The 27,076-nt window shown below is 43.9% G+C and overlaps 1 protein-coding gene across 9 annotated transcripts in view; it reads right to left on the bottom strand.

The window, feature by feature from the left end:
- Positions 1 to 27,076, bottom strand: part of DHX57 (DExH-box helicase 57) — a 473,349-nt gene that overhangs the window by 125,610 nt on the left and 320,663 nt on the right. For 7 of the 9 annotated variants that reach the window (XM_029594371.1, XM_029594373.1, XM_029594378.1 and 4 more), the window contains one exon: positions 12,454 to 12,591. The exons of 1 other annotated variant lie outside the window; for it this stretch is intronic. In XM_029594371.1, coding sequence (XP_029450231.1) covers positions 12,454 to 12,591 — 138 coding nt within the window. Of the gene's footprint in view, positions 1 to 12,453; positions 12,592 to 13,692; positions 13,762 to 27,076 lie in introns of those variants that run through there. One more of the 9 variants, XM_029594380.1, reaches the window with a different exon arrangement.

Below are 27,076 nucleotides of genomic sequence, written 5' to 3'. Positions count from 1 at the left end.
TCCCTGGATGCTCTCATCGACCTCACCGGCAGGATAGATCGGCATCTCCAGCAACGCGCCCGGGAGTTGCGGGTACCTCGCAGACCCGTCTCTTTGGCACCATCCTTTTTCAGACCATTAGTGATACCAACTCTGGCATCCGGAACTACATGGCAAGAGGAACCCATGCAGCTGGGGCGAAGTCCTCTGATGCCTGAAGGCAGGCAGCATTGCCAGACCATGGGCCTGGGCCTGTACTGTGCAGGGAAGGGGCACTTCCTGGCCCAATGTCCCGAGAAGCTGGGAAACTTCCGGGCCTACAGCCAACTGGGGAGGTGGTTCTAGGCTTCATGAATCCTGCTCCCCAACTTGTGCTCCCAGTGGCCCTTTTCACGAATCAGCAAGAGTTCTCCACCCTGGCCCTTCTAGACTGGGTGCAAGAGGAAACTATTATGAAGAGCTTGGTTGACCATCTAAACCTACCCACGGTACTACGGAATACCCCGTTGATCTCCTCAATCTTGGGGGACCCTCTCCCAGGGTGAGTCACCAGGACCACTCTCCCCGTGCGCTTCCAGACCGGCAAGCTGCATTTTGAAGAGAACATTTCATATTATTGAAAGGGCTGTCCATCCAATTGTCCTCAATCTACAATAGCTACAGCAGCACTCCCCGGTTATTGACTGGGAGACACTCCAACTGGCCAAATGGGGTTCCCTTTGCCACAAGGAGTGCCTTCTTCCTATTAGGCGTTCCCCATTGATGCTTCTTGCGGCGACCTCCCTGGATTTGACTCCACAGTATGTCAAGCTATGCCGATGTCTTCTCCAAGGAGAATTAGGAAATCCTGCCAGAACATAGTCCGTTCGACTGCGCAATCAATTTGGTTCCCGGAACCAACCCCCCTCAGGGAAGAGTGTACCCCTTATCCCTTCCTGTAACCGAGGCTATGGCCAAAATATATTCGTGAAAACTTGGAAAGGGGATTCTCATTGGACTTTCAACATCGCCTGCAGGAGCCAGCTTCTTCTTTGTGGCCAAGAAAGACAGCACTCTTTGGCCCTGCATAGACTACTGGTGGCTTAATGCCATAACCAAGAAAGACCGGTACCCCTTGCCCCTCATCTCGGAGCTGTTGGATCGTCTGCAGGGAGCCCGGATATTTACCAAGTTAGACCTCCAGGGGGCATAGAACCTGGTTCAGATTAAACCTGGAGACAAGTGGAAAACCACCTTGAATACCCGGGACGGTCATTAAGAATACTTGGTGATGTCATTCGGATTGTGTAACGCCCCCGTGGTATTCCAATATATGATGAACGAAATCTTTTGGGACTTACTATATACCAGTGTAGTGGTCTATCTCGGTGACGTTTTTGTCTTATCAAAGGACATCCAGTCTCATCGTCGCGATGTTCGACGAGTCCTCCAATGCCTGCGTACCCATAAACTCTACGTGAAACTGGAGAAATGCATATTTGAAGAAGAGAGTCTCTTCCCTTTCTGGGATACATCTCCAGTACTGGCTTTAGAATGGATCTGGAGAAGGTGGCCTGCATCTGGGACTGGCCCCAGTCCTCCAGGCTTCGATCCTTACAACGGTTTCTGGGTTTTGTTAAATTCTATAGACATTTCATTCCCCACTTCTCTCAATTGGTCGCCCCACTTACGGCACTCACTAGGAAAGGAGCCAATACTAGAGAGTGGCCTGCAGAGGCACTAGACGCCTTTACCAACTCGAAGCAAGCCTTTCTCCGTGAATCCTGCCTCCATCACCCAGATCCTATGCGTCCTTCATCCTGGAGGTCGACGCCTCCTCCATCACAGATGGGGCCATTCTGGGTCAGCTCACCGCTAAGGAGATCTTCCATCCCTGCTCCTATTTTTCCCGTAAGTTCTCTCCAGCGCAGAGAGGTTATGGCATCAGGGATAAGGAGCTCCAGGCTATAAAACTAGCCTTTGAAGAACTGCGACAGTGGATGGAAGGGGCATAGCACACCCATCACTGTCTATACCGACCACAAAAACTTGCAGCACCTTCGCCATGCCCAGTGTCTAAATGCCCACCAAGCTTGCTGGTCCCTGTTTTTTAGCCGCTTCGACTTTGTGGTGAAGTACAGGCCAGCCGCGAAGAACATCAGAGCAGACGCCTTCTCTCAGTCTTTGGAGCCTGAAACAACCTGGCCTCCTGGCTACATTATTGACCTAAGAAACAGATCGGAAATTGATCCAATACTGCAGTAGCGACCAAAAGAAAAAGAGGATCAATGAACACCAGGAATTCTTTTATTGAGCACAGAATGTAATAAAGCCCGACTCAGGCCGAGTTTCGCTCATTGAGCTGCTTCAGGGGCTATTCATTCTATTGCTGATAATTTGTCTCCATACATCGGGTGAACTTTTTCAGTGTGCACCACAACTGTGTATACACTTAACATCGGCTGATAGCTCAGTCGAGCAGAAGTCAATCAAGAGCCACCGCACCGAACATAACACCAGCTTACAGTCGGTCAGCGTTTCCGCCCCTGAAGCAGCTCAATGAGCGAAACTCTGCCTGAGTTGGGCTTTATTACGTTCTGTGCTCAATAAAAGAATTCCTGGTGTTCATTGATCCTCTTTTTCTTTTGGTCGCTACTACATTATTGACCTGGCACATATCCTGCTGGCCGCCTCCCAAACAATTCCTCCAGGAAAGACCGTGGTCCTGACCTGACAGACAAGTGCTAGAATGGGCCCATGACATGAAAGTTACGAGCCACCCTGGTCATGCTTGGACTCTTTCTCTGCTCAAGCGGTACTATTGGTGGCCGTTGAAGGACACAGATGTGAAGGCCTATGTGGATTCTGGTCCCATCTGTGCTCAACAAAAGCCTTTGGTGGAATGACCTTGGGAGATTGTTACAGCTGCTGCCGGCCCCCAAGGAACCCTGGACCCACATATCTACTGATTTTGTGGTAGATTTCCCCTCTCTTCTAGTGGCAACTGAATAATTTGGGTCTTCACTGACCGCTTTTCTAAGCTGGCTCATTTTGTCACCCTCCTGGCGCTTCCATCCGCTCCAGAGTTGGCAAAGCTGTTCATCTCTCATATTTTCCTCCTCCATGGGCTACCTCACCACATAGTCTCCAACCAAGGGAGACAATTCACCTCTAAGTACTGGCAATCCCTTTGCTGCAAGTTTAATATCAAACTAGATATCACCACGACCTACCACCCACAGGCGAACAGCCAGGCAGCACGGGTACATTAAAGACCTTCCTGTGGGCCTTTGTAAATGCATGACAGGATAACTGGGCCAACCCCCTTCCATGGGCGGAGTTCTCACACAACTCGCACCTCAATGCTGCCACTGGATCATCGCCCTTCCTTGTGTATGGGAGACAACCGCTTCCTCCGCTTCCTGTACCTTTGCCTGTCCCATCTCCGGCAGCCCACTTAACAGCACACATGAGCTTCAGGAACTGTGGTCTCAAACAGAGACTATGATCCGCAGAGCTGTCCAAACAGCAAAGACAACTATTGACAGGAATCAATGTCTCGCTCCACAGCTCAAACCTGGGGACAAAGTATAGCTGAGCACTCGCAATATACGACTTCGGGTACCCTCTATGAGGCAGGCACCCCATTATATTGGAAGGTCCCAGAAAACACAAAGGAAGGCGGTCTAAAAAAGCCGTTAGGAAAAAACAAGGATTAGACACCAAGATCTTTTCCGAAACTTTATTGTGGTGGAGACGTATAAATTCTTACGGATTCTGATAAGATATTGTCCTTGCCCAGGAAATGAATAGTAATAAGAATTATTTCACAAGATTGCCCAATTCCACATCGTCCATGCTTCTTTACGTATCTTTGAGGACTCTGTTCTCCCTTGTTTGTTGATGCAGTACATTGCTACTGATTGCCCATTTGTACTTATACTACTGATCTCTTGAGCCATGGGTTTGAAGACTTTAATTACATTGAAGATTGCTCTTAGCTCCAGAAAGTTTATGTGCAGCTTTTGTTCTTACGTGGCCCAAGTCCCCTGAGAACAGAATTGAGATGGGCTCCCCATTCTTAAATGGAGGCATCCATATCTGTTGAATCTGTGGAGGAGGATAGGTATAAGGAGCTTGGAGAGAATCATCTCGTTTGGCATTGGCTGTAAATACTGTTTCCAACATTGCTTTAAGTGCCACTGAACCTATCTCATACAAAGTATTGCAAAAAGTGTGATGTGAACCGTGGCCACCATATGGTCCAATATTTCCATAAATGTTTTGGACAATACCGATGTTTGGCTCTATGAGTGTGCAATCTAGATTATAGCATTCATTCTCTGAACTGGAATCTAGATATGCTCCTACTAAGTTCAGCTGGTGAGTTGCAAAGATGGCAATTTTGGAAGTTTGCATTAAACCCAAGTGAACATTTCTGCAAGTTTCTGCTCAATATTAGCCAAGAAAGATCTAGGCGTCATAGTGGATAACACATTGAAATCTTTGGTTCAGTCAAAAAACAAACAGAATGTTGGCAATTATTAGAAAGGGAATGGTTAATAAAACGGAAAATGTCATAATGCCTCATGTATCGCACCTTGAATACTGTGTACAATTCTGGTCTCCATATCTCAAAAAAGATATAGTTGCGATGGAGAAGGGCGACCAAAATGATAAGGGGATGGAACAGCTCCCCTATGAGGAAAGACTAAAGAGGTTAGGACTTTTCAGCTTGGGGAAGAGATGGCTGAGGGGGGATATGATGGAGGTGTTTAAAATCATGAGAGGTCTAGAACGGGTAAATGTGAATCGGTTATTTACTCTTTCAGATAATAGAAGGACTAGGGGGCACTCCATGAAGTTAGCATGTGACACATTTAAAACTAATTGGAGAAAGTTCTTTTTCACTAACGCACAATTAAACTCTGGAATTTGTTGCCAGGGGATGTGGTTAGTGCAGTTAGTGTAGCTGGGTTTAAAAAAGGATTGGATAAGTTCTTGGAGGAGAAGTCCATTACCTGCTATTAAGTTGACTTAGAAAAGTAGGCACTGCTACTACTAGCAACAGTAACATGGGATAGACTTAGTTTTTGGGAACTTGCTAGTTCTTATGGCCTGGATTGGCCACTGTTGGAACAGGATGCTGGGCTTGATAGACCCTTGGTCTGACCCAGTATGGCATGTTCTTATGTTCTTAATAGAGAAAAATCAAAAACACATTGCTCTTCCTCAAATAAGCGGCCACAATCGCCAGACACTTGGTAAGTACTCTTGGAGGTACTGCTTATCCAAAAAGAAGAACTTGATAGTGATAATATTGCTCTGCCACAATAAACAGATAAGTTTGCTTATCTGTAACCAGGGTTCTCTGTAGACAGAAGAATGAATTAGCCTGACATGTGGGTGAGGTCATCTTATGGCACCAAATAGACTTTGCTCTCAAAGCTAAGTAAACTTTACAGAGCATGCGCAGGAGTTCCCACCCACGCTGTTTCAGGAGCCCCTCCGTCTTTTCAGAGCTAATTTTATGAGGTTGTCGATTCTCCACGGAGGCAGGCAAGCAGGCAGGTAATAATCATGGATAATTCATCCTGCTGTTTACAGAGAAATCTGTTTACCAGTAAGATAACATCTTTTCTGTCAACAAGCAGGGCTAAATTAGCTATGACATGTGGGGAATAACGATCTGAGGGTTGCAAATGAGCAATTCTGAAAAAGTAACCCGGCCCCAACAGTGGAGATTGCACTACTGGATGAATAGGCTGCTCATAAAACTGCTTGATAAATAACTGTCATCTATTGATATGCTGTCTAGATACCAGCAAAATGTAAAGGTGTGCATAGCCCATCAAGTCACAGCTTTGTGAACATCTTCAACTGAGGCAGCTGTGAAGTAAGCCACCAAAGTCGCCATGGTTGTCACTTGTAATTTGCAAGCCAGCTAGCACGGAACAGCATGTAATGCAGTCCGTTACCCAAAATAGGGAGGAGGAATAGCCTAGTGGTTAGAGCAGTGGACTATGAACCAGGAGACCAAGGTTCAAGTCCTGCTGTCACTCCTTGTGACCTTGGGCAAGTCACTTTACCCTACATTGCCTCAGGTACAAAAACTTAGATTGTAAGCCCTCTGGGGATAAATACCTACAGTACCTGAATGTAAACCGGTGTGATATCTCAATTGAGATGAATATAAAAATAATGAATAAAAATAAAAATAAATTTGACAAATTCTTGGCTACTCGCACTCCATCAATTGGGATCAAAAGATACAAATAATTGAGAAGCTTAGCAATAAGGCAGATTCTGTCTCAAGTAGTACTCCAAAGTACTTTTACATTACAAAGAGCAAAGAGCCTTCTCACACTTATGTGCATGTAGTCTTGAAAAAAACCAAAACAAAACCTGGAGTTAGCACAATGGCTTGGTTTATGTGAAAAGCCAACAGACTACATCTGCAGAACTACCCTGTTGTGGAAGAATTGAAGGTATGATGAATAAGAGACCAGAGCTTGCAATTCATTAACCCTACGAGAAGATATGATAGCTACTAGAAACAGCACTTTCTGCATGAAGATATTCAAACTGGCTGACTCCAGAGACTCAAAGAGAAGCTTTATGAGCTGGGCCAAGATGACATTAAGATCCTAAAGCACTAGAGTTTTACAGACAGGGGATCTGAAATTCCACAATCCCTTCACAAATTTGGATACTGAAGGATGAGTTTGGTGCCCCTGCCACTTACCAGTGGTATGCCGCAAGAGCACCGAGGTGCACTTTTACTAAGTATATATTAAGTCCTGACCAATGCTCCCTCTAAGACGTGATTAGATGTGTGCAAATTTTGTTTCATGTGAGCAACAATTTTTTAAAATCAATATTTCAGCCCCAGTATTAGCATTGAATTTCTGTGCATAGCATAAAAAATGTTTATGTGAATGACCATGTAAAACCTGTAAGCGATGCTCTGAAATATATGAACAATCATTCATGTGCTCAAATTAGAGGGAATTATGGTCCTAACTAACAATGGGAATGGTGGATATCCATAAAGACCACAAACATCCCAATGCAGCAGAAAATATTGGGAACTGAACTATGCCTGCTTAGAAGCAAGGAGCAGAACCTTTTGATTTTCCTGATTCTTTCTAAAACAGAAGATTATCAGTTGACCCCAAAATTGAATGAGTTGTCTGGTGCTTGATTATCCAAGGACCATTCGTACAGTAGGGCTCTGCTGAGGTGGTCTGCCAATGTGTTTAGGGCTCCTGAAGGTAGATTGCGTGCATGTGAGCTCCTGGAAAATAGGTTGCTTGCAGATCTGGGCAGACGTCTGGAAGAGAATAAATCATCCTGTGCCCCTGTGTCTGGATCAAGATTCTCTTTCTGTCAGTAGGTTAAAGAAAGCTCTTGGAGAGTAGCAGATGCCATGGAGCTCTAGCAGGCTGATCTGAAGATGACTCTCAACAAAGGACCATTTACCTTGAGTTTGAGACATTCCAGTATGAGCCCCCAACCCCGGTGGAGGTGTCAGTGAAGAGAGAAGTGAGGTGGAATCAGCAGAGAAAGTCCCACACTCAGGACTGACTGTTCCAACCAGCACAACAGGAATGTTTTAATTTCAACTATCACCGATACTCGAAGGGATAATGGCTGTATCAGCTGGTCCCACTGGTACTGGTGACCCCTTTAAAGACCTCTCATGTTCAACAAGTCAAGGGTACTACATGCACTACAGCTGCCAAGTGACCAACAATGACCAAGACTGTTCTTGCTGGAGTTTGGTCCTGCTGTAGGAGGGTCTTCCCCTCGTCCCTTCATACAGCAGCCCTTTCATCTGGGAGGAACACCCAATCCTGCATAGGGTCTAACCATGCCCTTATAAACTGAATCCTCTTAACATCGTTCTTGGGCACTCGGGGCACTTGCGGAACCCAGTGGCCATGGTGTTAGACAATGTTTTTGGGCAGCGCACAGTTGGTGGCCGTCAGGCCTCAATGTAAAAATGCCGCCGGGAACCAACGGGAAAAGATGGGGTAACTTACCGGCATCGACAGAGGTCGGTAGTCGAAGGGGGACCCCAAGATGGGGGAATTTTACTGAAATTTTAAGTTTAATTCCCATGAGGAAAAGTTGTGAGGTAAACTCACAGAGCTCCAGAATCCGCGAGGCTACTGCTGCATGGAAAAAAAAGAGACTGTAGGGGGACCCTGCTGGATGCAGGTTTGGTGGCATGCTGGGCATAAGTGTTCCATGACTGGGCTCAATCCTGATGATGTCACCCACATGTGAGGACTACCATCCTGCTTGTCCTGGGAGAATTTAATCTTACAAATTTCTTGGAAAATTCAACACTAGAGATTATACATTGCTGTAAGGTTATGCAATTATATTTAAGAGATGTAAATTCTTTGTTTTATGGCCAAGCTGTAATGGTTTATTTGGATATTTAAAAAAACTACTCTAAGAAAAAAAATGAAAAGAGGGGTTTCTTAGCTTTAAAGTAGGATACTATTGCCTTGGATGCCACATTCACATTATGTTATCCATGTAAGCGTATTGTCAAACTCAATAATGACTGTTACATTTTCTTTATACCTGGACAACTGAAATCCTTTTGGCCTTTAAAGCTATTGGTTGATGTGCTAAACTAGTCTTAACCAGATTTATTAATGGTCTCCGGTTTGATGGTCTCTTTCATGCTATGCTATTTTCCTTTAATGCTTTATTTTCCTTTTCTCATTGTTTTTCCGCTTCCCCGAGCATAAGATAGAATCTTTGTGTTCCAATGTACACAGTTTTAGTAACTTGTATATTTTCAAAATTAACAAAAAAAAATTCATGGGACAGGTTTATACAAAATTTGTTGATTAGACCTTGGTTGAGCCCTTTCCCTTGTATGCGGTCCCCTTTGCTGCAACTGAATCTGTGGGCATATCCTCTGATAAGATTGGTATCTCCTGCTAGGATAAAATTGTCACCTATAGGACTGTGATTGATATTTCCTTTGACGAGGTTGTTGGTTGTAACCACTGACAGCATTTGGAGGATTGAACAGTGATCTTTTATTAGGTAAACTGTATTTTTAACTCTTTCTTCAAACAAGTTATCTTTAGAACAAGGTACATCAGCTGATTTGTTATGCAAATTTCTGAAACTGGAAACTTTTAGCCAAGTGAATTTTCTGGTCCTTATAACTATGGCTAAAGACTGTGAAGCATTATCACAAACACCATATAAAGATGTGATAGAATGTTTAGCACGTTCTTCTGCTTCATTTAGATGAGGTGCAACTTGACCTTGTGTGTCTGAAGGGAGTTGAAAAGAAGTGTCTCTTTATACAATATAATTCAGAAATTGATATTAGATCATCTGAAACTGGTGGGCGGCAAACCAAGACTGAAGCATGGCTGACAGATTTTCTTGTGATCCTTCCTGGGAGAATACCAGAATGCGTTTTTTGTGGGGTTTTTTTTTGTTTTTTTTTAATGTTGACTCAAGAACCATGGATTCATGAGGAAAGTGTATCTTATACTCTGGGTAGGGTTCAATCTTAAATTTCCTTGCAACCAGTAGTGTGGCAAAAGGAGTGTCACATTCTGAACTGGACCTCCTGCAGAACTGTCTTGGGGATTTGTATGTATTTTAGGACATCATAAATGTCCTACCTTGCCTTCATTTTTTTAATTTAACTGAAACAGATATGCCTTTTTTTGGAGGAACACAGGATAGTTTGCATCTTCTTGTGGAAAGCAGGATCAGGTGAAGGATCTGGGGGCAAATCCATGGACTCATCTTCCAAATGATAGGAGTATGAGAGGTAAGATGATCACAAATCTTCTTGTGAATCTGAGTTCTAAAGGAGCCTCATGTGACTGTGGTCTTCACTGAAGAAAAGGAGCTGAGAGATTATTCTGTTGAACATCATGCATATTCTAAAACAGAGGGATGGATGATTAAGAATCCAATTTACTAGAGAAGGTCTCCAGAATGGGTTACTTTAAAGGAGGTGGTGGTGGAGTAGCATTTTTCATTTAATTATGGAAAACTCCAACTATAATTTTTGAATTAAAGGATGGTGGTGTGGATGTGGTTGGAGGGAGCACAACTTAGAAGTATCCAATTCTGGTACCAATATATGTTGAGTAGTTTTCTTGCCAGATGGAATGAAAATTTGAGGCTTGAACAAGTCTCCATGTCAAAGTGAATGAGATGCCAGTGAAGGGCCAGCAAGAGACAATGCTGATGAACCTTTGTAACAAAGCGCATCAGCACAGGCATTTTTGGTGCTGAGGCATGTGAAGTTGATGGCATCAAGAGTTTACTGGTGCTGGCAGTGGATGGTGCTAATCTTTTACAAGCTGATGGAGACTCAATCTTTTGAGGGGGTGTTTCCTTTCTTTTGATGTAAGGGAGACCTCTTCCTCTTAATTTTCCATCCCGAAGATGATAGTAATGAATCATAGCTTCAGCGCTAAGAAGACACCAAAACACCAAGATTCCTTATGTTTTGGTCTGTCTGAAAGCTTTTTCTTTTCTGTTGGAGAAAGCATAGTTGCTTGCCTATAACAGGTGTTCTCCTAGGACAGCAGGATGTTAGTCCTCATATGTGGGTGACATCATCTGATGGAGCCCGGCATGGAAAACTTTTGTCAAAGTTTCTAGAAACTTTGACCAGCACACTGAGCATGCCCAGCATGCCACTATCCACACAAGGTCCCCCTTCAGTCTCGTAACATGGAAAAAATACAAGCAAAAAAATAAAACAAACCAGAAGGAGAGCCCAACTTTGTGGGGCGGCGAGCTGGATTCCTGAGGACTAACATCCTGCTGCCCTAGGAGAACACCTGTTACAGGTAAGCAACTGTGCTTTCTCCTAGGACAAGCAGAATGGTAGTCCTCACATGTGGGTGAATATCAAGCTCCAGGCTGCCCCCGTTAGCAGGTGAGACCAACAGTTACTGAACAAAGTGCCAACAGGCACAACAACTGCGGTGCTGTTGGTCAGCAGGGGATGGCCTGGGTCCCCAGCCCTGAGGAGAAGTTTCGGTAGTGAGGATCACTTGAGGCGGAGCAGTCTGGAAGGGAATCCCCCGCTCCAAATTGGAGAGGTTTTTCCACCAGGACAGACGCCCACAGAGGTTCCGTGACTGCAACGCAAGTCTTGAGGTCCTGAGAGGCCTGTTGCCATTGTGACTACAAGGTCCACTGAGCCCTCCGCATGCACAAATTGGTGAGAGGGGTAACATGGACAGAAGCCGCCTTGCGGCCCAATAAACAGAGCAGAAGGTGGGCAGTCAGCTGCCGGCTGCTGTGGACAAAGGCTGCCAGCGAGGTGAGGGCAAGAGCCTGATCCTGGGGCAAAAACGCTTTTGCCTGCATCATGTCTAGTCTGGTGCCTATGAAGTCCAGCTGGGGAGATAGGCAGAGGTGAGACTTTGGGTAGTTGATCACGAACCCCAAGACTTGCAGAGTCCGCAATATAATATGGCTAAGGGCCATAAAACTGAATCTTTCCCCCATTTGGAATGAATTCTAGGGGTGTAGTGAGGAAAGAATTCGGCAACTCTAGAAGTGGACCCCTTTCCTTGCCAAAGTGACACCTAGGAAGGGAGCTACAAATTGTTTCAGTTTTGCAACTTATTGCTGAAATTTACCAAATGTGGATATGTGTGATACAATGTGAATAAACAAAGCTAGCTTCAAGCCTCTAAAGGAGGCTTTGAAGTGGAGTAGCAGCCTAGTGGTTTGAGCAGTTGTCTGTGAATCAGGGAAACTAGAGTTCAAATTCCGCTGCCACTCCTTGTGACCTTGTATAAGTAACATCACTCTCCATTGCCTCAGATAAAAACATACAATGTGAGCCCTCTAGGGATAGGGAAATACTTATAATCCCTGAATGCAATCTGCTTTGAAGCACCCAAAAAGGCAGAATATAAATAAAATAAAGTTAAGGAGAGACACAATGAATCGGTAATAGCAATCTTTGGTATAAAAAGTGCCTCCATTGGATAGATCTGATTTAAGAATATTCTTGGTTCTTTAACACCAAGTAATGGACTTTGGCCTTCTTTTCAGCAAAGATTAACCATACTATTTTTTCCATTATGATAAAATCTATAATTTTGGGGCATTTTAAAAATTATTTCCAGTTAAGCATACCCACCATCTCCCTGTGGAGTGAATTGCTCTATCACAGTTCCTTTAGTCTTATTGGACAGCAGACTTAGAACAGACTACAGCTTCCACTCCCCATTTAATAATAATCAAAACATTTTATTAGGCAGCCATAGAGGATAGTGGGAGAAAGCATTAAAAAAATTTCAAGGATCAAGCAGTGACTTCCAGGAAAGGGTTGATAGCCATTATCCTATGTCATAACCTTGAGGAAGGGAGATGGATCTTGTTAGCAAGAGAATGAACAAGGTTTAAATACATTCTGAAGAACTATCAGTGAGAACTGAAAATGCTTATAGTACAGTAAAACCTTTTTACCTCTTCACCTGTTGCATGCAGGACACCATCTTCTCTATATGACCATCTCTTTTCTATATCTCTGGCTCTTAATCCTTCCTTCACAAATCCGATATCTGACAGCAGTTCCGTGAATTGCCTTTTCAAGCTAGCAATTTCCTACAAGAGACAAAATGATGAACTGTAAACTTGCCTGTTAATTTCCTTTCCTTTAGTCTTGCCAGACCAATCCAGACAAGTGGGTTATCTCCCCTGCCAGCAGATGGAGACAGAGGAAAAATAAGCTGAAAGTTGACCTCACTCTCCCCTCAAGGGGGTCTGGTGTTGCCTTCAGCTCTTCAGTATTTTATGTCAAAGCTAAGACAACTGAAGGCAAAGGTTTGTTTTGGTTTCCAAATCACCAGTACAATCAAAACCTGATGCAGCCAAGAAACATTACTCCATAGTCATTAATCAAGGAAATAGATAATCCCCCTACATCAAGGTCATGATTAGGCCAACTACTTTCAGAGTGAGCAATGTATTCGCTGTTAGTTTTCTGAACTTGTCAGACAGAGTCCTTGATCACTGCAGCTTCCCTGGATGGGTTCTGGACTGGTTTGGCAGAACTAAAGGAAAGGAAATTGGCAGATAAGTTTAAATTTCACTTCCTTATCATCCATGCCAGTCCACTTTAGAGGAATGTACCCAAGCTCTACTTAGACTGGGCAGGAAGAAGCCATAATAATCTCTCAGGACTCCTGCATTCAAGGTATATCTTTTCCTAATCTGCACACCCACACTAAGGTGGCTTAGAGCAGGGATGCAACAGAGACAAGGGCGCTGTCTAGTCATTATTCTCTGGAAAGACAGGTTCTAATTCTGTCTACTAGGAGCCCTGCACCCTGATCAAGTGGACTTGATAGTCCTCTGGGACTTATAAATTCTTGCTTGAGCAGGCTGACACTCTTATTTCCTTGATTGTTCATAAATCAATGCTTTAGAAACCATTGTGCTTTAATAGGTCACAACAAAGATTTATCTGAGAAAAGACTGGCATGGAAATTGTCATCCCTGTTCTGGCCTACATCACCCAACTTCCTCACAGTTATGAGAAAAATCTGATTCTAACAGAAGTGAAACACTACCCTTAGAAAATGGATAGTAATGGGTGCAGAGATACCATTTCCTTTAAAAGTAACAACGGTTACCAAAAAGACAGACTTCAACAAGACTCAAAGAGATGTTCTTTGAGGCTGAAGAAGAAGGGAGGCCAGATACCTTCAAAACTAAGCTCAGATTTCAAGTCAAGTAGACCTTCCGCAGTGGAGGACTTGTGTTCTTGATTCCCTAGAAGACAGTAGCAAAAGAGTAGTGAGACAGCTTCCATGATTGTGTCCCTTGCAGCAAATCAAATTCAATCTCTGCGAGACATGGAGTTATGCCTTAATCCCAGATTCCTCTGGTGGAAGGTCAAGACTGAGGAATGGATCTCTCAAAGGAAAATATTGTATCCTCCATAAACTAAGCTTGCAGAGGATCTGTAAAGTGACCTCGTAGAGGCTCCAAATTCTAAGTCAGGTTCACTACATGGTCCTCTCATGCCACAGAGGAAGATAACCCCTGACACTAAGTATTCTTACTATGTAGCTTGGCTCTCTTGACAGCCAAGGCTGTAAGAGAGAATAAAAGGGATAGTCTAGGGAAGAATCTTCTGACCTGGGAAAGGATGAAGGAGCACTCTTGCTTGCATTTTATCTAGGGAATGTCCAGGTTCTCAGCAAGAATACAGGCAGGTGACTTGATTCTGTTCATTGTTTTACAAGGATATTCAAACCCCCAGACCCTTACTTTCCTTTTTCAGCCAAAAAGTTTGCTCATCTTGAACAAGGGTGTAGGGTGACTGCTGAAGTTGATAGTGCACCAGAAAATCTGCTGCTGCCATGGGACTGATAGACAAGAATCTTGAGTTGCTCCAATCTACCTTATAAATGGCCTGTGACCGACGGCCCGCAAATGCGCAGTAGAGCACAGCTCTACTGCGCATGTGCGGGCAAGGATGTCGATCAGAAAAAAAAATGGCGGTGGGGCCGCAGGAGCGGGAGGAGAAGCAGCGGCGCCGCGCGCGGTGCGCGGCACCGCTGCTTCTCCTCCCCAGATCTGCCGGCAGATCTCGGGGGGGGGGGGGTGTCACTCCCGCGCCCCCCCCACCGAGATCTGCCGGCAGATCTCGGGGGGGGGTGTCACTCCCGCGCCCCCCCACCGAGATCTGCCGGCAGGAGCGGGAGGAGAAGTAGCGGCACCGCGCGCGCGCGGTGCCGCTACTTCTCCTCCCCAGATCTGCCGGCAGATCTCGGGGGGGTCACTGCCGCGCGGCGGGAGTGACCCCCCCCCGAGATCTGCTGGCAGGAGCGGGAGGAGTTAATGGAGCCGGGTGGGGTTGCGGGAAGTCGCGGCTTACGGCGCCGGAGGAAATGGAGGTGGGTGGAGGGAGGGAGGGAGAGGGTGGACTGATGTGAGTGGGAGGGAGGGAGGGAGAGGGGGACTGAGTGAGTGGGAGGGAGGGAGAGGGGGGACTGAGTGGGAGGGAGTGAGGGAGGGGGGGGACTGAGTGAGAGGAGAGGGAGGGTGGAGAGGAGTGGGTGGGGGAGGGGGGTGGTGAAGAGTGAGGGGAGAGAGAATGAGGGGGAGGTGAGAGACAGAGGGATGTAGCCCGTTTTAACGGGCTTTACGGCTTGTAGAATTATAACCAAAGCTCTCTGGCTTGCTGGCAGAGAGGTAATAAAGGAGCAAGCAGTCAGACAGAAAGGAGTTTAGAATCAGAAACCTGATTCTAAACTCGGCCAAAACAGAACTCCTCCTCATCACCCCCGAAAACAGCAACTCCCCACAAACTGCACCAGTTAACACCATTGCTACACAAGCAAGAGACCTAGGGGTAAGTAATAGACAAACACTTGAACCTAAAATCATTTATAAACAACACAACCAGGAACTGCTTCTACAAGCTGCAGGTAATCAAGAGAATGAAACCACTACTACACTTTCATGACTTCAGAACAGTCTTACAATCTGTAATTTTCTCCAAGATGGACTATTGCAATTCAATCTTGCTAGGTCTCCCGTCCTCATCCATAAAACCACTTCAGATGCTACAGAACGCGGCAGCCAGAATCCTGACAAATTCCAGAAGAAGAGACCACATCTCGCCAATTCTATCTAATCTTCACTGGCTGCCAATACACTACAGAATCCTACACAAGTCCATCACCATCATCCACAAATCCATCCACTCACAGGCCCCTCTCAACCTCCAAATCCCCCTCAGAATGCACACATCATCCAGACCTATCAGAGACGCCTACAAAGGCTCCCTGACCGTTCCCCCAACTAAAGCTACACTCCATAAGGCACTCAGAGACCGGGCCTTTTCTACAGCGGGCCCCTCTCTTTGGAATACCTTACCACCGGATCTTAGACTTGAACCCTGCTTACCAACATTCAGGAAAAGACTTAAGACTTGGCTATTTAAGCAAGCCTTTCCGGAGTCAAATATCCATTGAGAAACCTTACTGCCCAATGTAAATATCCATAAAGAGACATCACTGCACATTGTAAATAAGTTACCTCTGTAAATATTTTTTACGCCGCTATCCTTGTCTCCTTCCTCCCCCAGTTCTACAACCTTGTTTTATTGTAACTTTTGCTTCCTCCGCACTTGTTAAAAGAACAGTTTTTGCACCCCCTGTTATCTGTAAACCGGCATGATATGATCTTATCATGAATGCCGGTATAGAAAAACCTTAAATAAAATAAATAAATAAAGAGAAAACCAGAGCTATCATTAGGGGCAAGGCAGGCAGGCAACTGCCTGGGATGCCAGGCCTAGGGGGAGGACCATGTTTTTTCATCAGGGTGTTGGGCACCAGTGCGACATGCTACCGCTATAGTGGCACAAGCAGTCCTTAGCCACTATGCAAGTTGCTGACTCAGCTGGATGGGCTGGTCATGTTATCCAAGAAGAACCCACCCCTCTCCCCCCACCAACGGCCATATTTCCTCAGATAGCCACCTACAGGCAGAGGAGCAGGAAGGGATACTAGGCAGAGGAGGAAAGGACACAGGGATGCTGAGCAGAGAGAACAGCAGAAAGAGGGTGCTAGGGACAGAGTGGGTGTCACTACAGCACACTATATTTGTTTATCACCATCTATTCTTGCTAAATGATTTTCATTTTTTTTTTAATTTCAAAATATTCTTTATCTGCCTTTAGTCTGGCTGCAGCAGCCAGCAGAAAAAGAAGTGGAAATGTCAGGCTCCAGTGGTGCCAACCCAGGGCCAGGGCAGTATGATGCTGGGTCAAGACCTGAGGGGTGTAGTAGAAGTAAGGGTGCATAGCTTTCTCATAAACTCTACTTTCCACCATGGTCTTAGTCTGCACTGTTTGATTACTGTTTGACTGTTCTCTATTACCCTAGTTTTGTTATCCAGGTTCTTTTCTAACTTGTTAAATGTAAGACAAGACTTTGTCATTGTTGTTTCGCAAGTTACAATGTAAACCGAAGTGATAATTAATCCTGTTAATTGAACCTCGGTATATAAAAAGTTATAAATAAATAAATAAAATAAATAGTAGAGCAGCAGTGATAGCTATGGGAATAAGACAGGAATGTCGCCACTAGTAGCCCTCGGTGTCCAGAAAGATAAATCAAATGAGACCGTGGGATGAAAGGAAAGCTGTGGTAGCAGCTGCAACCTGCACTGAGGAGCAGGGCTCCATAGAGTTGAGAGAGAGGAAGATAAGCAGTGGCAGGAAGATGAGCGGTGTGCCAGGAATGCTATTTGTTGCAGCTTGAGCATACTTTCTCCCCCTCTCATTTCTGCAGCTGTACTGGCTGACAAAGGAAATAGTAGGAAACTATAATTGGTGTGGTTCAGTGGGCAAACAATTGTGCTTCTAGGGGGAGCCAAAAGCAGGAGTGTCACAATAGTCTAGCAAGCTGCCCCGATCCTGGCAATGGTGTTTCAGGTTGGAGATACATAGCACGGTCTAGAACGGGTAGATGTGAATCGGTTATTTACTCTTTCGGATAGTAGAAAGACTAGGGGGCACTCCATGAAGTTAGCATGGAGCACATTTAAAACTAATCGGAGAAAGTTCTTTTTTACTCAACGCACAATTAAATTCTGGAATTTGTTGCCAGAGGATGTGGTTAGTGCAGTTAGTATAGCTGTGTTTAAAAAAGGATCGGATAAGTTCTTGGAGGAGAAGTCCATTACCTGCTATTAAGTTCACCTAGAGAATAGCCACTGCCATTAGCAATGGTAACATGGAATAGACTTAGTTTTTGGGTACTTGCCAGGTTCTTGTGGCCTGGATTGGCCACTGTTGGAAGCAGGATGCTGGGCTTGATGGACCCTTAGTCTGACCCAGTATGGCATTTTCTTATGTTCTTATCATCTGATAAGTTGGTGGTGTCTATGTGCCATGGATGCTACACCCTTGGTCCTGGAACTTCTCTGCTGATCTGAAATCTACTCACTTTGGAGCCCCACTGGACCACTAGCAGGGCAGAGATCACTTCTGCCAGTCCTTAAACTTCAGGATCTCAAGAATTTCAGCTCAAAATATTTGTCTGAACAATGGTGATGTTGGCCATGTGAGCTGCTGTCACGTACTGCAGAGAAACTCCATCCTAGATCTAATCTGACTCACTTACCAGGGTACCTAAGAGCTACTAGATTCCCTCAGCTTGTTCACATCAGCTAAAGGCATTGCACCTTGACTGCCACCATCCAGGCTGTCTTTTTCCCTGAGCTAGAGGCCAAGATTTCTGGAGCCCTAGGATGGCTGGCTTTGGCTCTTACTTTAGACCTGGACCCATTGGTTCTCCAATAGGACTGATATCCTCTTCAGCTGCTCCGGATCATAACTCCCCTCCTAATCTATAAATAGGAACCTTCATTTTCAGTTATTTTATTTTTCCTGGGGATTTAAATGTTCTAACAAAAGAAATTTCAGTAGAAAACAGCAAGTTTGCTTACTGTAAACTGTGCTCTCTGTTGACAGCAGGATGAATTAACCATGACACATGGCTGACATCAGACAGAACTTTTGCTCTACTGAGCATGTGTGGGAATTCACATGCAGTCTATTTTAGAGCAAAGTCTAGCTAAGAAATCAACTCTCCAGGGAGGTGGGTGGGTATTTAGCATGGCTAATTAATTCTGTCTATGGAGAACACAGTTTACGGTAAGCAAACTTACTGAATTAGCAATATGGGGATCCTCTGTCATGGGGAGTTGTGTTGAGAACAGGGAATACCCCCCCCCCTCAGGAGCAGTGCAGGACTGCATGGCTGGAGCTTGGAATATCTTGTGCCTAGCCAGCCCCTCCCCCACAGGTTGGGCCCTTGGGTTCTGGGGGCTGGCAGGACAGCTTTTGTGGAGGTGCATACTAGAAGCTTGAGCAGGCTGGACTAGACTGGCACAAGGCTGGGAGCTTGGAACAAGCTGAGCTTAACTGTACAATACTGGAGGCTGGAAACAGGCTGGGAAGGTCTGGAGCAAAGCTGGGTAGGCATGAGCAAAGCTTGGCTGGGTTGGACTAGAACAAGGATGGTTCTTGGGCAAGCCCAGGACAAGACTAAGACAAGGTACAGACAACAGACTGGGTTCCAAACAAAACTGTGGCAAGACAGGGACTCGGAGAGGACACAAGATCACACTGAACAAAGAACACATAGAAGGCCCAAAGGCCATCTAGACACAGAAAGGCCTGAGTAGGCCGCAGAGCTAGGAACAGGAAAACAGATGGCCTGGAGGACACAATGCTGTAGAAAGAGACAGATGCCAGGGTCAAGGAGCCAAGAGTGGCTCCGTGAAATGGCAAGGGGGTTCTGGCAAGGCTGGACTAAATGGGTCTGGAGCCTGGGCATGGTGCGAGCAGTGAGGAGCTTTGGCAATACTGGGGTTGAAGCTCACTGAGGCCCCCTGGTGGAGAGGAGGCTGCACCATAGGCACAGTCAGGTAGCCAGTAAGGTGACTGCTCGGGTAGCTATAGGCAGAGTTCGCTGGAGACTTCTGCTGGTGAGGAGATGTCCCAGCAGACTGGAACATTGCATGGTGAGGCTGCAAAACAGGTGGAACCATGACAGCCCCAAGCTGAGGAATGCAGTGGAGCATTTATTGAATATGCAACCCAAACCTCACCGTGGAGAGTTGACTAGTGGGTGAACAGACTATGCAAAACTGCTTGCCTGAATTTACCCTCACTCCTTGAAAGACTGTCCAGAAAGTACAGAGCCATAAAGGTGTGCACAGATGACCAAATTGCAGCTTTGCAGATGTCTTCAAGAGGTACAGTTTGCAGAAAGCCACTGATGCAGCCTTGACTCTAACTTAATAAGCCTTGATCAAGTCTGTAATCTGTAGGCCTGCAGCACATAATGTGTGATATTTTATTTATTTAGACATTTCATATATCGTCATTCCATGTATAGATCACAACGGTTTACAAAGTGACATTCATAGTTATAACTCAAACGATTGGCTAGAGATGTGGTATTCATAGATAGACATTCATATTTATCAAGTGAAGTTTTCTAGTACATAATAATTGATCTAGTCAGTGGGTTGTTTTGAGAATCTTACGTTCTCTCATTTGATTTATTCTTCATGATTTGATTATTTGTCCATCTTGTCTTTGTGGTTCTGTATATTTTGATGTTTTAAAATAAATGTATATGCATTTTGAATAGCCATGTTTTTAACTCATGTTTTAAATCTTTGTTTGGCAACTGCTATGTCCAGTCAGTTAGGATCGTAAGAGACAAATACTTGCGAGCCCTGACAATGTGGCCAAGTCCTTTTCTTGTAGTAAGCCAATGCTTTTTTACAGTCTAAGGAACAATGGGCCTTTTCACTTTCACGTGCATGTGACCTTGAAAAGAATGTAGGTAACATGATGACTAATATGGAAAGATTTGGTAGAAATTTTGGGTGAGTGAGGAGCACCACTATATTGTGGAAGAATTGTATATTAGGAGAGTAATGAACTAAAGCCTGGAGCTCACTGATTTTTCTGGTTGACATGATTGCAACAAAGAATACTACTTTTCATGATGGAAATCTGAGAGAAGCAGACTTCAGAGGTTCAAAGGATGGCTTCATCAATTGTGCCAGCATCACATTCAAGTTTCATGGAATAAGTGGTTTAAGTAGAGGCTTGGTATGCCATAAGCCTTTCACGAACTTGGATACCAACAGATGAGTGGAAATTGGTCTACCCTCAATTAGAATATAGTAGGCCACAATGGCACTGAGATATACTCTCTCTGACTAGGTACTGAGACCTGAGGGAGAAAAAGAGAGAAAGTACTTAAGTAACTCTTTTGGCTTACATGTGAATGAGACCAAGGAACTCTAACACCATGAGGAGAACAGTTACCATTTAATTAATTAAGCTCTCCTAGTTGATGACTTCCTGGTAGAACACTACTATGTTTTCAATTTCTTTGGGTAAGGAAAATGAGGCAATCTGCAAGCACTCAGCCTCCAATCTGTCAAGATGAGAAGGAAAGATTCCAATGATACAGTTGCCCCTCTTCTTGAGGATGGATCTGTCTTGTTTGGGCCACATTGGTTCAGTAAGAATCACGTAGGCCCATTCTTTGAGCATTTTTTGCACTGCCCTGGCTATTAGTGTAATTGGTGGAAAAGCATATGTGGGATCTGCATTCCAATTGAGCAGAAAAATGTCAAAATCTAGCATAGTGCCATAGGAGACTGTGAGGAAATCCAGGGAAAAGGCTGTACTTCAATTTTTTTTAAAATAAACGTTATTGCCTCCCTGTTGCTCTGCCAGAATAGAGGGAGCACGTGCTGTCAGTAACTCCTGCTACTGGACCAACAAAAGGAACAAAGTCACCAGAGACCATCTGGTGCTTGCCCATTGTGCAGGAACTCAGACCCAAATGAGTTGATTACCAATAGGGAAAGGAGAATCAGTCCCACCAGGACCATCACCTACAGTGCCCCAAAGACAACCTCTGCTCCACTGGAAACCTGGACTAAAGCTTTCCTGGGAGTGGCCTACTTGCAGCTGCAGCATCAGTCCACACATCTGCAACGCCTGCTGCAGATAAATACTGAAGAGATGAAGACAGCACCAGATCCTATAGGGGGAGTGAATTCAGCTTTGAGCTTTTTTCCCCTCTGTCTCTATTTGCTGGTAAAGAGGACATAACCCACTTGTCTGGACTGGTCTGGCATGGAAACTGTATTTTCAATAAATTTTATGCAGAAGTTTAGAAGTAGAGCATACCAGGGAAAACTACTGGAGACTCAAAGGAACAATGATAAATTGCTTATCCCAGATGCCCTTTTTACAAACTAGTTTCAATATTGGGGGTCAACCTCCTTAGAATTCACTTGATCACACACTGAAAACAAATCCTGATAAGCACTTCACACATCAATTAATTACAGGAAGTTACCTACAAATATTATGAGGGTGGTGTCTGAAAACTGGCATAAGGTATGTGTGCTAAATTTCCTGCACAAGTTGCACCTGCGATTTTGTGCAGTCAGCCAAAGAGGGTAAAATAGCACATGTACCTTTGAATATGTCATGAACACAGACTATTTCTTCCCCCAGTCCAATTACACCTTGCCGACCAGCTAAAATCAAACATGCTGTGCAAGCCTATGTGTGCTTTTAGCAAGGCTGAGGAGGTACATTTTCAGCTGGGGAATCTAGAAATGTTAAAGCAAGTTTTCTTACCGTAAATTGTGTTTTTCATAGATAGCAGGATGAATTAGCCATTACATGTGGGTGAAGTCATCTGGTGGCACTGAATGGACCTGTCTCTCAGCTAATAGAGAGTTTTTGTTCTATTGAGCATGTGCGGGAATTCCCACTCAGGTATTGCCCTGTGAGCCCTTCAGTTAATTTAAGAGCTAATTCTAGCTAAGAATATAACGTAAGAACATAACATATGCCACACCGGGTCAGACCAAGGGTGCATCAAACCCAGTACCCTGTTTTCAACAGTGGCCAATCAAAGTCACAAGTATCTGGCAAGTATCCAAATATTAAACAGATCCCAAGGTACTAATGCTGTTAACAACCAGTGTCTATTCCTTATTAATAGCAGTTTATAGACTTCTCATCCAGGAACTTAGCCAAAACCTTTTAAACCCAGCTACACTATCTGCCTTAAACATATCCTCTGACAATAAATTCCAGAGCTTAATTGTGCATTGAGTGAAAAAGAATTTTCTCCGGTTTTAAATGTGCCATTTGCTAACTTCATGGCGTGCCCCCTAGTTTATTACCTAAAAGAGTAAATAACTGAATAACATTTATCCATTCAAGTCCTTTCATGATTTTGTAGACCTCTATCATATCCCCCTTAGCCATCTTTTCTTCAAGCTGAACAGCACTAACCTCTTTAGTCTTTTCTCATAGGGGAGTCGTTCCATGCCCGTTATCATTTTGGTTACTCTTCTCTGTATTTTCTCCAATGCAACTCTCCAGGGAGACAGGCAAGTATTTAATATGGCTAATCCATCCTATTATCTACATAAATAATCATTTATGGTAAACAAACTTGCTTTTTTTTTTTTTTTTATTGCTAAGCAGGGCTGAATTAGCCATTACATATGGGGAGTTCCAAGATGAGGGTTACAGTATAGCGTTCATTGAATACGCAACCTAGACTCCACCATGGAAAGTAGACTATTAAGTAAGCTGTTTGTCTGAATTTACTGTCAGTCTTTGAGAGATTGTCCAGACAGTAATTGGAGGCAAAGGTGTGCACTAATAACCATGCTGCAGCTTTGTAGATGTCTTTAAATGGTACGGCTCGCAGATGGAGCTAATGATGCAGCCAAGGCTCTAACTTGATAAGCCTTAATGTCTGTAATTTGAAGGCCTGTTAGCATATAACAGTGAGTGATGCAGTCAGCTGGATGGTGTATGTTTGGCCAATGTTATATCCAATCTGTTAGGATTGTAAAAGACAAACAGCTGCGAAGCTTGATGATGTGGCTGAGTTCTTCTCTTGTAGTAGACCAAAGCTCATTTACAGTCTAAGGTGGGAAGGGCTCTCTCACCTTTATATGCATTTGGCCTTGGGAAGAATGTACGAAGCATGATGGTTTGATTAATATGGAAAGCGGACAACATTAGGTAAAAACTTTGGATTGGTATGGAGTACCACTCTTATTGCATAAGAGGGTGGTAATGAACTAAAGCCTGACGTTTGCAGACTCTTCTGGCTGAGGTTACTGCCACAGTGAATATTAATTTCCATGTAAAAATTGAGAGGCAGATTCCAAAGGTTCAAATGGCACATATATCAGTTGTGCCAGAACCATGTTTAGATCCATTGGAAACAGAGGTTTTATGACAAACTTTTCATGAATTTGGATATTAATGGATGAATGGAGATGGACTTATCAGATTGAATATGGTAAGTAGCTATTGTACTGAGATGTACTCTTACTGATGGAGAGGAAAGACCTGAATCAGAAAGAGAGCAAACAATTCAGTAACTAATTGAGTTTGTATGTGAAAAGATCCAGGCTGTTGTATTGACACCATGTGGAGAACTTAAAACTGTAAGCTCTTTTAGTTGATGGCTTTCTGGAGGATACTATTATGTACTCGACATCTCTGAGTAAGACCAAATCTTTTAAAATTGAGTGTTCAACATCCAAACTGTCGAGCTAAGGAAGAGAAGATGAAAAAGTCATCCCTCTTCTTGAGTTAGTAAGGATGGATCTGACCTGAGAGATATCAGCTGGAGAGCTGAACTAGATACTTGAACCAGACATGTCTGAACATCAGTGGAGCTGTAAGGATAGACAGGCTTGGTCTTTGAGCCCCTTTTGCACCATTCTGGCTATGATTGGAATTGATAGAAAAGCATACAATTTGCATTCCAGTTTAATAGAAAAGCATCCCGAGTTGATCAAAGTTTGCTGGGATGAATGAAGCAAGAGACTTTTCTAGTTCTCCGTTTTGCTCTGATGCAAACCCCTATAGATTGAATTGTCTATTGGCTGTTGAAAAGACATTTCGTGTGGTTAAAACATTCTGCTGAGGTGATCTGCCAATGTGTTGCAGATCTCTGGAAGGTAAGTCACTTGCAGGGTGCCTTGATGTTTGCATGCCCATTCCCATATCTATCACTTCTTGACAATGAGTCCATGACCCAGTACCCTTTGCTTGGTTCATGTAGAACATGGAGACTTTGTTGTCAGTTTGGACAAGAATGCTTTTTCCCTGGAGTAAGCAAGTGAAAATCAATAGAGCATACCTGATCACTCAATTTGAAGAAATTGATCTGAAATAGTTTCTCTCGGAATTACCCTATTCTGAGAGTTCAAAACAGGCCCGTGTGTGCTCTTAATCCCTTGTGGAGGCATCCACTGTCAACAATACTTGGTGAAGAGGTAGATGTAGTATTGCTCCTTCCAAAGGATCTAACATACAACCTCAGAGAAAATAATTTAATTAATTTACCACATTTATTGAAATGCAATAATACAAAACCCAACTATACATTAAAAACTACCTAACTCACTCATCATTCCACACACATACAGCAATAAAATTACATCATAACAATATGCAATAGCGTAGGTACATTACCTTAAAACAGTAAGGTATCTATAATGTGCAAATATTCCTCAACACCATGTAAAAACTCAATCTATACACAGTTTCTTATATATGCTTAATATTCCTTGTGAACGGAAGTACAAGTGAAGTTTTGAATATGGGAAACATATTGAACAAGTTTGAATAAATCAGTGAAACTGTTATAGTTTAAATATTAAGTATATATAACAAACCTTGTATAGATTGAGTTGTTTACATGGTGTTGAGGAATATTTGCACCTTACAGATACTTTACTGTTTTAAGGGTAATGTACCTACACTGTTGCATATTGTTATGATGTAATTTTATTGGGGTGTGTGTGTGTGTGGAATGAGTGAGTGAGTTAGGTAGTTCTTAATGTATAGTTAGGTTTTGTATTATTGCATTTCAATAAATGTGGTAAATTAATTAAATGATGATTTTCTCTGAGGTTGTATGTTAGACACAGGATATAAGAGGAAATATAGATATATATAACTTCATTGTGTTTTTTCCTTCCAAAATGATGGCATTTAGCTACCAACATCAATCCTTTTTCATTCCTGTTAAGATTTCCACTTTGGTTGTTAAGGGCTGAGTTAGCTGGTCCCATTGGACATAAAGGCCCTGCTGCAGGAGACATATGTGAAGGTGAGTTAATGACACTGTGTAAACTACTGCCATATGGCTGATAACAGCCAGCATGTGCCAAATTTTCATGGACATCCTCACATAAGCTACTGGGTCTCAACAAGGCCATACAGTGTGCTTTGAGTTTGACAAGAAGCATGGTATCGAAAGTCTCATAGATGGAACAAATGAGATGGTATATATATTCTTTAGCATCTAAAAGTGGCTGAGGATATGCACATCCACTTTCATCAGCCGGGAGAAAAGGTTTACGTTTTTGCATACAATGGGGTAAGTATTGAACCATGTAAAGCTGGTGAATGTGAGGTTCCTGGCTGAAGAGCGGCCCTCCTGCTTGCAGGGTCCTCACAGTGGGTCGCAGTCTGAGCTGCATAGTCCCATGCCTTGAAGACTCCATGACTTAGCACTGCCAGGCCTTTTAAAGCTTGCCTCACCTTGAAGTCTCTCTTACTCTTTGCTGTGCCCATTCTAGCATCTTGCCTTAGACCTTATCTTGTTTTCTGTTATTGCAATCTTTTTTGGGTCTTCTTGTTGTGTGTATTAATGGGTCTTATGGTCGTTTTCTACAGTGTTACCCTGCATTGGAGAAATTACTTACCTGATAATTTTGTTTTCCTTAGTGTAGACAGATGGACTCAGGACCAAATGGGTATAGTGTAGAGATGAGCTTAGTTTTTCCGTGTCGGGTTGGATTTCGGTTCGGGGACTTCGTTGAAAAATTTTGTTTTTCCGCGGATCGTTTTTCGGCGGTGCGGATTGGAGGGAACCAGTTGGAAAACGAATCGGAAAAAAAAAAAAAAAAAAGAATCGGGAAAAAAGCACCCCAACCCTTCAGTTTTACTTTATTACAACCCCCCCACTATCCCGATCCCTCCCCAAGACTTACTAAAAGTCCTGGTGGTCCAGCGGGGTCCAGCGAGCGATGTCTCCCTCTCAGGCTGTCGGGCCTACCACGAATCAAAATGGCGCAGGTGCCCTTTGCCCTTACTATTTCACAGGGGATACTGGTGCCATTGGTCGGCCCCTGTCACATGGTAGGAGCAATGGGGTTGGGGTGTTTTGTTTGTTTTGTTTTTTTTAATAAATGTGCCCCTCCCCCCCCCCGCACTAACCCGAAAAACAAATTTTCCCCTAATTCGTGATAAAAGAATGTTCATCCCTAGTATAGTGTACTCCTGATAGCAGTTGGAGATGGAGTCAGATTTCAATCTGACGTCAGCCGAGATATACCCGGGCAGGAAGCACTGCTCTTCAGTATTCTCCTCGAAAAGCAATTGTGGATATATGTGTGTTTGGATAACTTGATTAACTTGGCTAACTTAGCTAAGTTGGCTAACTTGGACTGGTTGAACTGATTTCCAACT

Source organism: Rhinatrema bivittatum, chromosome 3 (genome assembly GCF_901001135.1).
Source record: "Rhinatrema bivittatum chromosome 3, aRhiBiv1.1, whole genome shotgun sequence".
Taxonomy (NCBI): domain Eukaryota; kingdom Metazoa; phylum Chordata; class Amphibia; order Gymnophiona; family Rhinatrematidae; genus Rhinatrema; species Rhinatrema bivittatum.
This window is presented reverse-complemented; position numbering and strand designations above follow the sequence as displayed.